This window comes from Eriocheir sinensis, chromosome 2, assembly GCF_024679095.1.
Source record: "Eriocheir sinensis breed Jianghai 21 chromosome 2, ASM2467909v1, whole genome shotgun sequence".
Lineage (NCBI taxonomy): Eukaryota > Metazoa > Arthropoda > Malacostraca > Decapoda > Varunidae > Eriocheir > Eriocheir sinensis.
The window spans coordinates 646600-664102 of NC_066510.1; the positions used below are offsets into that span (position 1 = coordinate 646600).

The 17503-nt window shown below is 45.8% G+C and overlaps 1 protein-coding gene across 1 annotated transcript in view; it reads right to left on the reverse strand.

Moving 5' to 3' along the window:
• The window catches only part of LOC126998055 (uncharacterized), a 154810-nt gene that overhangs the window by 129609 nt on the left and 7698 nt on the right, over positions 1–17503 (reverse strand). Inside the window, exon 5 of the mRNA XM_050859381.1 lies at positions 11017–11172. Within this exon, the coding sequence (XP_050715338.1) occupies positions 11017–11172 (156 nt within the window). The remainder of the gene's footprint in view (positions 1–11016; positions 11173–17503) is intronic.

The window sequence follows — 17503 nt, forward strand, 5'->3', positions numbered from 1 at the left end:
GTGGGACTTCACTCGTAACACTGCCCCATTCAGATTTTTTTACCATTGATTTGCACTCTCTGCTTCCACCACTAAGCCACGCCCTGATCCAGTTCAAAACTTCCCCATCTATGCCGTGAGCCTGTAATTTTAGTAATAGCCAGTGATGGGGATATTTGTCGAACGTTTTACTGAAATCTAGATACAATATGTCATAGTTTTCATTTCGGTCAACCTCCTTGAATACTTTAGTGTAGAAGGACAACAGGTTAGTAAGGCAACACCTACCCTTTGTGAATACATGCTGTGAATCATGAATTAAATTATGCTTTTCAAGATGGTCCCGAATGCTCCCGGCTATAATTGACTCCAACATCTTTCCTACAACTGATGTTAAGCTAATTGGGCGATAATTTGAGGTGGATGACTTGTATCCCTTTTTGAAAATCGGCGTCACATTAGCTACTTTCCATTGATTGGGCACATACCCAGAATTCACAGACATCTTAAAGAAATCGGTAAGAGGGCTAACGACATCCTTGCACTCTTTCAGAATCCTTGGGAATACTTCGTCTGGGCCCTGCGATTTGTTTTTCTTCAACCTACTAATCTCATCCTGGACTACTTGCCTAGTGATGATCACATCCCTCACCTTGTCGTTCTCTTCGCCCTCATGTACCTGAACTCTCTCCGGAATGGTTGTTAGATTTTCCTGTGTAAAAATTGAGAGGAAATAGTCATTCATCATTTGACTCGTATCTTCTCCATTCTCAACGAGCTCACCCGTGTTTGTTTTCAACGGTACAATTCTGTCCCTTGTTTTCGTTCTGTACAATTTGAAGAAGCCCTTGGGATCGCTCTTGGCCTCGTTGGCTACCCTAAACTCATAATTGTTTTTGCTAGGCGGGTGTTCTTCACCGACCTGGCTAGCTCAACATACCTACCCCTGAGGTGGGTTTCTCCGTTCTTTATTTTCCTGTAAGTTCCTCTCTTCAAGCCAATCTCATGCTTGAGTCTGCGGGTTATCCATTTGGGATCGTTATTTTCCTTCCTACGTGCTTGGTAAGGGATATGCTGTCTCTGACCCTCCGCAATTACTCTAACTAAATTATTGTAGGTCATTACTACATGGTTCCCCTGTCTTTCCGGTTCCAGCCCTGAGATCTGGCCCTCATCCAGCCCTAAGGTTCCCCAGTTTACCTCCTCAAGGTGTCTTCTGAGCCCCTCATAATCAGCTCTTCTAAAGTCAAGCATCAACATAGGGTTGAGTTCATGGGTCACCGCCCAGTCTAATTTATACCTAATTTCCCTGTGATCACTGCCACCTAATTCTCCCCCAACATCTAGGTCGCTGATCATATGTTCGGTGTTAGTTAAGACCAAGTCTAGAATGTTGTTACCCCTGGTGGGCTCAGTTACTGTCTGCTTGAAAAAAATATCTTGAACTACTTTCAGAAAATCCTCAGATTCTAGATCACCCACCACGCCTTCCCAGTCTATATTCCTATAGTTAAAATCCCCCATTATGCAGACATTTTTGCCCCTGCTAACCCTGCCTACCTCTTGGAGCAATATATCAGTGTCCTGCCTGCTAAGGTTGGGTGGCCTGTAAAGAACCCCTAGAATTATGCCTCGGTCACACTTTCACGTATCAAGCCACGTACGCCCACGCACGAACAGAAATTGGTATTCGGCAACCGCTTACGTAAGTACTACGTAAATATCCCGTAATGCGTATTTGCGTACGTGGGCATACGGGACGGAGACGGGGGGTCGCTACGCACCACCCGAGCGTGCGTGGGGTGCCACGCATCTTAAGACATGTTCAAAAGATACGTGGCTGCTCACGTCAACCGCCATTTTACGTGGCTCCACACGTACAACGTGGCGCATACGTGGGGCTTTGGCGTGCTTGCGGTGCGCTTACACGTGGTCCAACGCTGCTTCCCTGTTCCCGCAACGCAATGCGTGGGTCCTCACGCGGTGCAGGAGCATCCGTGGCACCAGCGCCGCTCCTCGGGTACCCACGACGACATTGCAACGTTGTGCATGGTGTGTATATGCCGTGCGGCGGGCTTGCGGCTTCAGTTCCTCTCTCGGACTAGCAACAGCATATACCTCGAAGCCACCACCACCGCCTCTCACCCCCGCCAGCGCCCTCGTCAGTAGACCTTGTCGCCACTGCTTTCAACTATGCCTAAGGACACCACCAAGAGATCACGGAAGGGGGCTTCTTTTGCTTCAGGGTCACCCAAACCTCCAACATCCCGCGGGCAACCTGCTTCCAAGCCTCTGGTGTTTGTGGCACCTGCAGTTCCTCATCTCCGTAGACAGTAACAATGGCCCTGCAGGTCTCTGGTACAATGTAACTAATGGTGTTGTGGGCTACTCGGAATGAGTATTGCAGACTCTTGTATGAGTCACCCGTGGCGAGGAAACGAAGGGTGATAGCCACACGCAGGCCTGGCTCAAGGGATTCTCTTCAGAATGTGCGTTGCTTCTGAATGCGGGGTGTGACAAGTTCAGCTATTTCACTGAAGAGGTCCTTGTCAATCCGGGTAAAATTCCTGTTCAGTTTTGGACTTTCGGTTACCAACTCCTCCATCAGGTTGTCATAGTGGCCTAGCTCCACTCTTCTTTGCAGGTACGGCCAAGCCCAAACCCTCCTCGGCCTCCTCTTTTTTCTGTTTTTTCACTTGCAAGGTGGACTTTCACAACTAACACCAGTACCATGGTGTGCACATACTCCAGGATGGCCTCCATTAATTATGTGTTATGGCTGTTTGCTGGTGTTATAAGGGCAAGGATGTCTTCAATGTTCTCCATGTTGATTCAGCAGGAAGGAAGTACTTCTTGCTGCAGGTAGATGTCGACGGGAACTGCAATCACAGGTGTGCAGCACGGACCTTATGTACGTACGTATTCCCTTTCTTCCTCTTCCTCCTCTTCCTCCTCCTTTTCCTCCTCCTACTCCTCATTCTCTTCCTCCTCCTCTTCCTCCTCCTCCTCCTCCTCTTCGTCCTCCTTCTTCCTCCTTCCTCCCTTCATTCCTACTACTTCTTCCTTTTCTTCCTCCTCTTCCTCCTCCTCCTCTTCCTCCTCCTCTTCCTCTTCTTCAACTACTTCCTCTTCCTCCTCCTCCTCCTTCTCCTCTTCCTCCTCTTCCTCTTCCTCCTCATCCTTCTCCTCTTCCTCCTCTTCCTCCTCCTCTTTCTTCTCCTCCTCCTCCTTCTTCTCTTCCTCCTCCTCCTCCTCCTCATCTTCCTCCATCTCTTCTTCTTCCTCCTCCTCCTCCTCCTACTCCTACTCCTCCTCCTCCTCCTCCGCTTCCTCCTTCTTCTCTTCTTCCTCCTTCTCCTCCTCCTTCTTTTCTTCCTCCTTCCTTTCTTCCTCCTTCTCCTCCTCCTCCTCCTCCTCTTCCTCTTCCTCCTCCTCTTATTCCCTTTCTTCCTCTTCCTCCTCTTCCTCCTCCTTTTCCTTCTCCTACTCCTTCTCTTTCTCCTCCTCCTCCTTCTCCTCTTTCTCCTCTTCCTCTTCCTCCTCATTCTTCTCCTCTTCCTCCTCTTCCTCCTACTCTTTCTTCTCCTCCTCCTCCTTCTTCTCTTCCTCCTCCTCCTCCTCCTCCTCCTCCATCTCTTCTTCTTCCTCCTCCTCCTCCTCCTACTCCTACTCCTCCTCCTCCTCCTCCGCTTCCTCCTTCTTCTCTTCTTCCTCCTTCTCCTTCTCCTTCTTTTCTTAATCATCCTTCCTTTCTTCCTCCTCCTCCTCCTCTTCCTTCTCCTCCTCCTCCTCTTCCTCTTCCTCCTCCTCTTATTCCCTTTCTTCCTCTTCCTCCTCTTCCTCCTCCTTTTCCTTCTCCTACTCCTCCTTCTCTTCCTCCTCCTCCTCCCCTCATTCCTACTACTTCTTCCTTTTCTTCCTCCTCTTCCTCTTCCTCCTTCTTTTCCTCCTCCTCTTCCTCTTCTTCATCCACTTCCTCCTCTTCCTCCTCTTCCTCCTCCTCTTCCTCCTCCTCTTCCTCTTCTTTAACTACTTCCTCTTCCTCTTCCTCCTCCTACTCCTCCTCCTCCTCCTCTTCCTTCTCTTCTTCCTCCTCCTCCTCCTCCTCCTCCTTCTCTTAATCCTCCTCCTCCTCCTCCTCCTCCTTATCCTTCTTCTCCTCCTAATTCTCTTCTTCCTCCTCCTCTTCTTCCTCCTCCTCCTCCTCCTCCTCCTCCTCTTCCTCCTCCTCTTCCTCTTCCTCTTTTTCATCCACTTCCATTTCCTCCTCCTCCTCCTCCTCCTCCTCCTCCTCTTCCTCCTCCTCCTCCCTCACCCCATTCCTCCTACTTCCTCCTCTTCTTCCTCCTCTTCCTCTTCCTTCTCCTCTTCCTCCCCCCTCCTCTTTGTTTTTCGCAGAGGGGACCATACCCCAAACACCGTTAATTTTGCCCGGAGCGTTGCTTTCAGGCCATGAACGGCTTCCTCATCCTTTTCTACATCAGATGAAATGCCTCTGGGAAAAAAAAAAAAAGGAATTAAAGCGGTTTTTTTTTGTAAATCAAAAAAATCACGGAAGATTCTGAGAGTTATTTGCACATATTTCCGCTATTTTTTGTCTTAGAGCAATTCTGAGTGTACCATTCGATTCGTCGGAGTTTTCTGCATCGATTAGGTACCCTTTGCAAAGTTCAGAGTAAAAACTAAGCGAGAAATATCACTTTTTCCATACATGTCGACACAACACCCAACCTTATGAATTGCTGTTCCCTTACCTTAACCTAACTCGATTTCACGACTTAGGCTTAATACGCATTACCTCGTACTTACGTTATGGCGTCCCTATGTTGACCGTGCAAGCTTTACGTACATCGGCCCCTGACAGGTATCCAGTTGATCGCGGCAACAAACCCCGCGTATGGCCACGTATGGGCCAAAAATCACATACGTGAGCATACGTGGGCTTGATACGTGAATGTGTGACCGAAGCTTGAGTTTGTCTTTCCCTTTGTGGACGTCCACCCAAACTGATTCTGAGTCGCCATTTGTTTGAACAGAGTTGTTAGCGGAACATTTAAGTGTGTCTTTAACATAAAGTGCCACCCCCCCCCTCCCCTTCTTCCCTTTCTATCTTTATGAAACATCTGATACCCATCTATTTCATACTCCGACATGAAGTTTTTGTTTGCAGTATCCACCCATGTTTCCGTGATAGCTATAATGTCGAATTTCTCGACACATGCTTTCCCCCTCAGTAGATCTATCTTGTTCCTGACTCCGACTGTTGGTGTAATAAGCCGTTAGCCCATCCTTTCTTACATCCTTTCGATTACTCCTGCGCTCCCTAGTTCCAGTCTGCAATGCATAGCCACTGCTGACAGGCCCTCCCCCCTCGTCTACTCTAAAATATCCTGTAGGATCGCTCGAGAGAGTCTGCGAGGACCTTCACCCCCTGGAGTGACAGGTGCACCCCATCCTTGGATTATGGAGTATGCATCTCACGTGTGGGGGGGCTCCACTCACACAGCTCTCTTGGACAGAGTGGAGTCTAAGGCTCTTCGTCTCATCAGCTCTCCTCCTCTTACTAATAGTCTTCTACCTCTTAAATTTCGCCGCCATGTTGCCTCTCTTTCTATCTTCTATCGATATTTTCATGCTGACTGCTCTTTCGAACTTGCAAACTGCATGCCTTCCCCCCTCCCGCGGCCTCGCCACACACGACTTTCTACTCAAGCTCATTATCCCAAATCCCTTAAGCAAGAGTTAACCAGCATCTTCACTCTTTCATCCCTCACGCTGGTAAACTCTGGAACAGTCTTCTTTCATATGTATTTCCTACTGCCTACGACTTGAACTCGTTCAAGAGGAGGGTATCAGGACACCTCTCCTCCCGAAATTGACCTATCTTTCGGCCACTTCTCTAACTCTTTTTTAGGAGCAGTGAGTATCGGGCTTTTTTTTTAGCATTTGTTACCTTTTTTTATGCCCTTGAACTGACTCCTCTGCTGTAAAAAGAAAAAAAATACAAGGTGCCTTTATCGTAGAAGAGGTCCCAATTATCCAGGAAAAGCCAACCATTTCGTTTACAGTGGGCCGCAAGCCTGCTGTTTACTGCTAAGGCTCTGGAAAGCCATCCCTCACCTACCCCCCTCCTCGGCAAAACATCACAACGCCCCCCCGAAGTCTCTCGCTTTTCGAACGAGTCCCTGAAGCGCAGAAATATCTCTCCGCTACCCACTCTACCGATGTCATTACCCCCGAAACTGCAGAAGACGATAGGCTGTGTCCCCTCCCCTGCTAAAATTTCCTCCATCCTGTCAGATACGTGCTGTATGCCTGCCCTGGGAAAGCACACTCGAAGCCTATTTTCCTTATCCCTTGAACAAAAGTACCTGTCAATGAACCTGACTTGACCGTCGCCCACCACCAGTACTTTCCTCTTTCAAACTGCGTCAGTAGACGGAAGGGAAGTCGCTACAGGAGGAAAGGGAGGGGCGGCAAGAGGGGAGGAGGAGGAGGAGGAGTAGAAGGAGGATGGGAAGAAGAAGGAGGAGGAGGAGGAGGAGGAGGAGGAGTGTGAGAAGGAGAGAAAGGAGGGGGATGACGTCGAAGGGGAAGGGGGAGAGGAGGAGGTGGCTGAGGTGGCGGAGGAGGTGGTGGGGGAGGCGGGGGAGGAGGGGGAAGAGGGGGTAGGAGGGAACAGGGGAGGAGGCGGAGGAGGTAGCGGCTGTGGAGGAGGGAGGGGGGGGTGGCGAGAGGAAAGGGAGAGCAGGGAGAGGCGGAAGAGAGGGAAGAGGAGGAGGAAAGGGGAGAGGAACGGGTGGGGGCGAGTGAGAGGAGGGAGGGTGGGTGTGCGGCGGGCGAGGTGGATAAGACGGAGGGGCCTTGGGTGGGAGGAGGGGGGAGGTGAGGAACACCCGCGAGTGGAACAGGTGCTACACGTTGTTGTCAGGAGTCCTTCCCTCAAAATTTCAATGTCCCGTGTCAACGCCTGAATTTCATCTTCTAGCTGTCTGATGTTCCTTTCATCTTTCTTTGCCTTCATACAAAACCGACATGAATCAATTGCTCCTTTGCTTGTTTTAAAATATTGAGGCGCTTGTCGGCATCCGCATTCGACACAGCGTTTTAACGTGGTGGGCATTTTGCCTTTGTGTATTCCCTGAGATTAGAGACAAAACAAAGGGTCTCTTGGGAATTGCGCCCATCGCGCGGCGGGGTAGACGCCGCGTCGGGATTATCCGGTCCGTTCAAACAAAGAAAGAAAATCAGCCTGAAACAAGGGCCTCCTAGTTAAGAAGGAGCGTAGTAAAGATAGGAAGGAGTTGTATGTACACCACAGTGATGTGAGCAAGTGTGCAAGGGAGAATGTGCTTAAGTAGACAGGAATATAACACTTAGCAGAGCAGTGTTGAGCAGTAGAGATCACCGAAGCAGAGTAGGAAGTCGAGTGCAGCGGGACCGCGGAAGGGGGAAGGCATGCAGTTAGCAAATTCAGAAGAGAAGTCAGCGTGAAAATATCGATAGAAGATAGAAGGAGAGGCAACATGGCGGCGAAATTTAAGAGGTAGAAGACTCTCAGTATGAAGAGGGGAGTTGATGAAACTAAGTCTTTGACTCTATTTTGTCCAACAGAGTTGTGTGAATGGAACACCCCCCCCCCCCCACACACACACACACATATGATGCATACTCCATACGAGGACAGACAAGGCCCTGTATATGGACAGCATCTGTGCGGGGGAGAAAAAACTGGCGGAGCCGAACAGAACGCACAACCTCGAGGAAGTTGATTTAGTGAGAGAGGAGATATGGAATTTCCAGTTGAGAGTTTGAGTTAAGGATAGACCGAGGATGTTAAGTGTAGGAGAAGGTGACAGCCGAGTGTCGTCGAAGAATAAGGGATAGGTGTTTGGAAGATTATATCGAGTTGATAGGTGAAGAAATTGAATTTTTGAGGCGTTGAAGGACACCAGTTCATCTTGCCCCAATCGGAAATTATAGTAAGGTCTGAGGTTAAGCATTCTGTAGCCTCAAGCCTGGAATCATCTAGTTTCTGTTGAGTTGGCCTTTTATCAAAAGAAGTTGAAAAATGCAGAGTAGAGTCATAGGCGTAAGAATGGATAGGACAGTTCGTTCTGGAAAGAAGATCACCAATGAACAACAGAGAGTGGGAGACAGAATAGAGCCCTGAGGAACACCACTGTTGATAGGTTTAGGGGAAGAACAGTGACCGTCTACTACAGCAGTGATAGATCTGTCAGAGAGGAAACTGGAGATAAAGGTATAGAGAGAAGGATAGAAACCGTAGGAGGGTTGTTTGGAAAGCAAAGATTTGTGCCAGACCCTATCAAAGCCCTTTTTTTTTTAATGAATGAATGAATGACCCTTACCATTCTGGGTTTCGCTGAATGAGGTCGACTTTGGATGCCCTTGTACGTCTCAAATCGTTTATATGTCGCGCCTTTGCAGATACAGCTCATGGTCTGTGTCTTTTGCGACCTAGAGAAGAGCTACGACACAACATGAAGGAACGGGATACTTAAGCAACTCCATTACTTTGTCCTCCGGGGTCAGGTGCCAAAATTTGTGAAGGGCTTTCTTAAATATCAGACCTTCCGCTATACAGTTGAAACGTCATACTCCATATCATATCAGCAACAGGAAGGAGTCCGCTAGGGAAGCGTCTTGAGTGTCACCCTCTTTGCCGCGGCCATAAACGGCATGACAACATCACTCCCTGATGATGTTTCGTCTTCACTTCTTGTCTATGACCTAGCACTCTGGTTTTTGGCATCTCGGATATCAACTGCACAACGATGGCTACAGAATCTACAGACAGGACCTCCCGATGGGCAAAGGAGCATTGCTTTCAATTTTCCCCTTCCATATTGGTTGCTATACATTTTTTGTCGCCTGAGGAGTTATCACCCAGACCCCGACTTCATACTGTGCGGCTCTCGGCTGCCAGTAGTAGAGTAGGGTAAGTTTCTTGGGGTAGTATTTGATAGGCGTCTTACATTGCTTCCACACTTAATTAAGATCCTTGAAAACACAGTGCATGAAATCACTGGATCTCATTCATATTCTCTCGGATGCTTCGTGGGGCGCATGCCTTACAATACTTTTGCGCATTTAACAAACTGTTATTTAGTCTAGATTGTCCTACGGCTGCAATGTATAATCATTCGCCACTCCTGCTCGCCTCCCCACTTCAGCCCCAACCCAAGAACCTTGCTTTCGAAGTTGCCTCTGACATTACCCTGTACACCTTATAAAATAACATATCCCTTATGCCTCACTTCCTTCTGTGTACGTGCTCGTTATACCATCAGGAACGCGTAACTGCCATACTTTCCAATATCACCTCAACATAACCTGAGCCTATAGCTCTGTTACTCCACATATACAACGCAATATGGTGCACAAGCATCATTCCAAGTGAATGGCGTGAATCAATTGTACTTCCCAGCCGGACGCCAAGACAAGTTGGTTCACAGTCCCTACATTACCGCCCCATAGCTCTAATATCTTATATCTGCAAGCAGCTGGAGAACTTCGTTTTTATTTACTGTTTAGGGTGTAACTGCCATCTGGTTGAGATAGGAAGTTCTCTCTCTCACCGGTGCTGGGGGAGAAGACGCCCTCCCCGGGACATGAGGTCATGGGAGGGTGGTGTCCTCCATCTTTTGTAAGCCTGCTCTTCTTCGGTGTCATTGTTTTATTATTCTAAGATATTAATTATGCACTTTTAACCTCTCTTAAGACTTAGAATTGTTAATACTTATCTTTAGTGTTCGACGCCGTACGACCGCTTTTTTTAAGTAAAGGAAGCACCTCAGAAAAAAAAAAAAACGCTAATCAATGCCTATATATATATATATATATATATATATATATATATATATATATATATATATATATATATATATATATATATATATATATATATATATAAAGGCATTGATTAGAGACTGACCAAAAGAGAGGCCAATTTCGGTAGGAAAGGTGTCTTGATACTTTCCTCATGAAAGAGGTCAAGTCGTCGGCAGAAGGAAGTACAGAGGAAGGAAGACAGTTCCAGAGTTTACCAGTGTAAGGGATGAGCTGGAGTAGAAAATAGTGTGCAGCGGGGCCGCGAGAAGGGGCGAGGCATGCAGTTAGTAAGTTCAGAAGAGCAGTCAGCTTGAAAATATCGATGGAAGATGGAAAGAGATGCAACATAGTGCCAAAATTTAAGAAATAGAATTAAGAGTGTCAGTAAGAGGAGGAGTCGAGGAGAGTTGATGAGACGAAATCCCTTAGGCTCCACTCTGTCCAAGAGAGCAGTTCGTGCACCCCCCATCCACAAACATGAGATGCATACTCCATTTGAGTGCGAACAAGTCCTTGTATAAGGATAACATCAGGGAGGGGGAAGAGAACTGGCGGAGACGGTACAGAACGCTCAAGCTCGAGGAATCTGATTTAGTAAAAGGGGAGCAATAATAAGTTTCCAGTTGATATTTTAGAGTTTAGGTTAGACCTAGTATATTTATTGTAGAAGATGACAGCTGAATGTTGTCGAAGAATAGGGGATAGGTGTTTGGAAAACTGTATCGAGTTAACAGGTGGAGAAATTTAGTTTTTGAGGTGTTGAAGGACAAGGTTCTTGCCCTGTTCGGAAATTATGGCAGGGTTTGATGTTAATCGTTTTTCAGCCTCTAGCTTAGAATCATGTAGGCTCAGTTGGGAGGATCTTCCGTCAAATGATGTGAGAAAGTATAGTCATCGACATATGCATGGATAGGATAGTTTGTTTTGGAAAGATTATGAATGAACAACAGGGAGGGTGGGAGATAGACAGAGTCCTGCGGGACACTATTGTTGATAGGTTTAGGGGAAGAACAGAGACCGTCTATCATTTCGGAGATAGATTGGTCAGAAAGGAAACTTCTATTTTGAGAAGCACCGTGTTAACTATTTACGCTCGGCCTGCCTCCTGTGCAATAGCAATAGCAGCAGCAGCTATTTATATAAGCAATTTTAGGAAGACATTTTTCGAGGTACACTGTATACCTGAAGTTGAGAGACTGTGCCAAAACACCGAGGACTCGCAGCATAGCGCCGGAGAATACTAGACGGGGCCCATCCACCTCTGTGGTCCTGAGCTGCAACACAACATGTGGCGGGAACTCCTCCGCAGCGAACCGCAGGCGAGGCCTCACCAAGAATCTGATGCGAAATGATTGGGAGCACAGGAATTCTTTGGTAGTGAAATCTGCATCGATCTACTCTGAGAAATAAAATAACTGTAGGTACTTTGTAAAAGTAAATTTACTTGATTACTAAATAAATTTCATATACAAGCTGAATAAAGTAAATATAGCTACTTCGTAAAATATATGGAAAATTAATGACTTACGTAAGCTCAAAACGCGTGCATGAAACGACGCGAAAGAAAGACTAAAGGTTCAACCTTATAAAACATAAGGAGGGAGGGGAAGCATGCAGTTAGCAAGTTCAAAAGATCAGCCAGCATAAAAAATATCGATAGAAGATAGTAAGAGATGCAACATTGCGGTGGAATTTAAAAAGTATAAGGCTTCTAGCAAGAGGAGGGCAGTTGATGAAACTAATAGCCTTTGACTTTACCTTGTCTAGCAGAGCTGTGTCTGTGGAGCCCCCCGCAAATACGATCCATAGTGTACTCCATACGAGAACGGACAAGGCCCCTGTATATAGACATCATCTTCTTCGATTTAAAAACTCCAAAAATATAAAATGCTAAAACGCCGCTTTCTCTATTTTTTTTGTAAAGCCTTCTGCCTCTAGCCAAAGATATTCAACAATTTTATTTCATTTTTTTCACCACTTCTTCGTCCTGGTGGCAGCACAGTTGTCACATGTCTTAAAGCTGAAGTCTTCGTTCAAACTGTCTGAAAATTCCATTCTGGACGATTCAGGGGCAGAGCACATTCCTCCTACTCATCCCCCAAATTACTCTACTATGTTGTTAAAATTCTAAAGAATGTTTTCTATTATATTCCCTCCACTATGCCCCTCTCTGAATCACATAAGGCTTAAGGGCCCTTTATTGCCTTTTAAAACTGTACTTCCGTGTTGACACCCTGCCTGGTCAAACTCTTTCGTCTCTGCATACCAGCATTTAACTTTTCTTCACGCTGGAAGTAGGCTTACATACAGCCAGTGACTTCTCAAGTAATGGACGGCGGACTCTTGATTTTGCGGCGCCCTTGTCATTAAGCCGCGAATTTTGGAAAATCAACCGCTTTGGTGCGAATCACCATAACTCCCTTATTTCTGGGGCTACAGAAATGGTTTTGGAATCAGGCGACGGCAAAATGAAAGGTCTATAATTTGTATTAAGCGATCGGGCTCAAAAACCGAATCGAAAGGGTAAAAAATCGAATAAATCCGCAAACAACGACTCTGAAAAAAAATCATTTTTGAGTTCCCAACCCTGAAACCCACTCATGTTTTGAGAATTTCAAAAAACTTATTTAACAAATAATTTAGCCCTACCAATGTGCTTTCCAATATGATGCATAACATTTCCCTACTCCTAGTAGTTTCGTCGCTAGAGCTCGAAATGTAAACCCTTTTGAGAGCGATTTTGACGAACTCCAGACACTTTGCCGTTTTTGTCTAGTGTGACATTGCTATTGTCTCTAGAAGGCTGTAATTTGGCATGTAGCCCCTCTTGGCAATGTAGTTTGACCAGCTCGAAGGATATTTTGATAGCTCGATACCATGTTTGTCGTTGAGCCGTCACAAAATAGGCTGTTTTTCGGCCCTTTTGCCGCGATTTGGACACGTCCTAGTTTTCTGCTTATAACTTTTTTTTATTTAGTGCCAATTTTTTTCTGATTATCAATATGTATTAATAGAGCTTTCATTTGCCACCAAGCACTCCTTCCTAGCTTCAGTAGTTTTTGCTTGAGCTTGACCAGAATTCGCGACGAAAATTCGCCGAATCTGAATCATTTCACGCGCCGCGACGAAAAACCTTCCTGACGCCACATAAATTAATAATAATAATTCATATATGAACACTTCAATATGTTGTCTATTTTTTATTAAATATCATTTTAAGATATCTATATAAAACGTTACTATTTTTATATAATCATTTCACTATATATATATATATATATATATATATATATATATATATATATATATATATATATATATATATATATATATATATATATATATATATATATATATATATATATATATATATATATATATATATATATATATATATATATATATATATATATATATATATATATATATATATATATATATATATATATATATATATATATATATATATATATATATATATATATATATATATATATATATATATATATATATATATATATATATATATATATATATATATATATATATATACACACACACACACATATATATATATATATATATATATATATATATATATATATATATATATATATATATATATATATATATATATATATATACACACACACACACACACATATATATATATATATATATATATATATATATATATATATATATATATATATATATATATATATATATATATATATATATATATGGTATCAAAAGAAAGCAAATTAAATGTATTATTCATAAATGGGAGGAAATGGGGTTGTATACTAAATAAAATAAAAGATAACATGTATAATAAGGCGCTTAATATAGGTTGAATTATATAGTGAAATGATTATATAAAAAATAGTACCTTTTTATATAGATATCTTAAAAACAGGCTATTTTGTGACGACTCGACGACAAATTTGGAATCGAGCTATTAAATAATCCTTCGAGCTCGTCAAACTACATTGCCAAGAGGGGAACTACATTGCCAAGAGGGGCTACATGACAAATTACAGCCTTCTAGAGGCAATAGCAATGCCCCACTAGACAAAAACGGCAAAGTGTCTGGAGTTCGTCAAAATCGCTCTCAAAAGGGTTTACGTTTCGAGCTCCAGCATCGAAACTATTGGGAGTAGGGAAATGTTATGCACCATATTGGAAAGTACATTGGTAGGGCTAAAGTATGTGTTCAATAAGTTTTTTGAAATCCTCAAAAAATGAGTGGGTTTCAGGGTTGGGAACTCAAAAATAGTTTATTTTCAGTGTCGTTTTTTGCGAATATATTCGATTTTTTAGCCTTTCGAGTCGGTTTTTGAGCCCGGGCGCTTATTACAAAATATAGCCCTTTCATTTTGCCGTCGATTGTTATAAAAACATTTCTGTAGCCCCAGAAATAAGGGAGTTATGGCGATTCGCACCAAAGCGGTTGATTTTCCAAAATTCGCGGCTTAATGACAGGGATGGGGCACGTTTCTGGTCCATAGTGTAGGGTTCACTGATACAGCCAGTGCCTAAGAAGGGTAACATGTCTTTCTTAATATTTTGAAATCCTCAACACGCATGTTCCTAAGCATCTGATCTTTTCTCTGACCACCAGCACGGATCACTCAATGGGCTTCCTACTGGTGATCATGCTTTCATAACGAACTCCTGGCAATCCTCTCAAAGCCGTTTCGGTCAAATTTTGCTATTACCTTAGACATCTCAAAAGCTTTTGACAGCCTGGCACAAAACTTTGCTTTCTAAACTACCCATCTACGCGTTCTTTCCTTCTCTCTGTACTATCCAGCTTCTTTTTAGCCCGATATATCTCTGATGTGGTTGACGTTCACCTCTTCCCGTAAACCTATCAACCATGGTGTTCCGCTGGACTTTTATATCTCCCACTTTCTTTCTATTGTCCATTAATGATAATTCCATAACAAACTGTTTATCTACTCCTACGCCGATGGCTACTCTGCATTATTCAGTTGTGTTGGGGAGTTACACACACACACACACACACACACACACACACACACACACACACACACACACACACACACACACACACACAAAGCACTTTTGGACAGAGTGGAGTCAAAGGTGTAGCAGTCACCGCTCGAATTCCGTGCTCCTTCCCCTCAGTGACATAAGAAAATGGGGCGCTGTAACCACAGACTAAGATTATCAGTGTTTTCATGTTAGATGTTCATCGCCAGTACTTTGTCTCAGTCCGTGTCGCGTCTTCAATGTTTAACTTTCCTTGTCCTCGTTTATCTTCCACTGTCTGTCTTCGTCCTTCTGTTGTCAAATTATACACATAGTTCCACATATACACCAACACTTAAATGTCACCCACACTTCACAACATTCACATAAACGCATACACAAACAAACACCTTTTCTTTGTGTCTTGTCTATGTCGATGACCTCTGTAAGTTTGTCAAAATAAAGTAACCCTGGCGGATATGAATTTCCCTATCCGTGAACCGATTAGCACTTAAAACACTCGCTACCACCAACAATTGGTGACCCCGCGGTGTTGCTATGGTTCAAGGTGGCTTATAACCGGTGCCGTTTTAAGGGCACTCTCTCCCAAAGTGGAGGACCTGGGCAGGGTAACTTGTCCATTCGTCCGCCCTCTCCTGGGGCAAAAATCCTCACCTCCATTCGGGGTTCGTGGGGCTGAGCACTCAGGTCGGGAGAAACATTACGCCGTAGGCGTAGTTGCCACCTTCAGGGTTCTCCCCCGCCCTCCCCCAGGCGCCTTCTGCGCCTTCCCCAGGCACCCTCTGTGCCTCCCCCAGGCACCCTTTGTGCCCTCCTCCAGACGCCTTCTGCGTCTCCTCCAGGCACCCTCTGTGCGCCTCTTCCAGGCACCCTCTGCGCGCCTCTTCCAGGCACCCTCTGTGCGCCTCTTCCAGGCACCCTTTGTGCGCCTCCTCCAGGCATCTTCAGCGCCCTTCAGGTATCTTTTGTGCCCCATGGTGCTCCTCCCGGCGCTCACCCACCCACCTCCTTCCTGCCTTTCCGCTGGTCCGGCGACTGAGACACGCACACCGTGTGACACTACACTGACTCAGTGAACACTCAAACACAGTGCGACATATTACTGAGACACACAGTGCCACACACTCAGTGTTCACGCCATACACAGACACAGTGTACACGCCATACAGACTCAGTGTATACGCTGCCACACACCACACAGACTCAGAGAGACACGCAAACACAGTGTGACACCCCACTGGGATTACTAGCTGCCCCCTGGATTAACCACCGCCTCCTGGATCTACCACCGCCCTCTTGGATTATCCTACACTTGTGGATCTTTGTGTACAGTGCAGTGTGTCCAGCAACAGTTCAGTGCAGCGCGTCCCCAGCAACAGTTAGTGTCACAGTGTTACCTACTAAACATATAGTGTTGTGTTACAGTGCCTTTTTGAACACTGGTTTACTCCCCGAGCTACAGAGGCCCCTGGCACGTGCCAGCGCCTATAGTACACGCAGTTCGTTCTACTCTCAACGAACTGCCGCGGCTCCTGGCACATGTCAGCGCCCCTCACTTTTCAACCCGCTGTGGCCCCCGGGTCGCTGGCATCTAGCGCCTTCCCACGCAGTCGTTCGACGCACTCACGACTGCCGCGGCTCCTGCCATATGCTAGCGCCTCTCACTCCTCAACCGGCTGTGGCCCCTGGCACGCTGGCATCTAGCACCTTCACACCCAGTTCCCTCGACGCACTCTCTGACTGACGTGGCCCCCGGCGCGTTTACGCCAGTGCCTTTCGCCCATCTCCACGCCGCTCGACTTCACCATGCCTGACGACGATATGCAACTCTTCCTCTACTTCGGCGGTGTCCTTCAGAGCACCACTCTTCTGCTCAGGACCCGTCTACGTGGTTCGCGATTTGGGAGTGCGGATTCAAGCCTTCCAGGATCTATTAAACAGCCAACCACTCAACTCGCCGCAGCTCAACTCACGCAGCTCCTCGCTGCTCAACCCCTCGCTGCTCAACCCCTCGCTGCTCAACTCATCGCTGCTCAACACTTCAGCTCGACTTACCGTAGCTGTCCCCTACGCCCTACTCACTTCAGCTCGACTCACCGTAGCTGTTGTCACCGCATTACTCACTCCAGCTCGACTCACCGTAGCTGTTATCACCGCATTACTCACTCCAGCTCGACTCACTGTAGCTGTTGTCACCGCATTACTCACCGTAGCTGTTGTCACCGCATTACTCACTCCAGCTCGACTCACCGTAGCTGTTGCCACTGCACTACTCACTCCAGCTCGACTCACCGTAGCTGTTGCCACTGCACTACTCACCCCAGCTTGACTCACCGTAGCTAAACACTACTCAACGCAATGCATCTCAGCGCAACTTACCGCGCACCTCGAAGCAACTCCACTCAGCGCAACTCACCGCGCAACACTACACACCGCAACGCATCATCGTCTGCCACAGCGCCCCCACACCAGGGAAGATCTCGTTCCTCCTTCCTCGTCACTAGGGGGGAGTAATCTGTAGCAGTCACCGCTCGAATTCCGTGCTCCTTCCCCTCAGTGACATAAGAAAATGGGGCGCTGTAAACACAGACGAAGATTATCCGTGTTTTCATGTTAAATGTTCATCGCCAGTACTTTGTCTCAGTCCGTG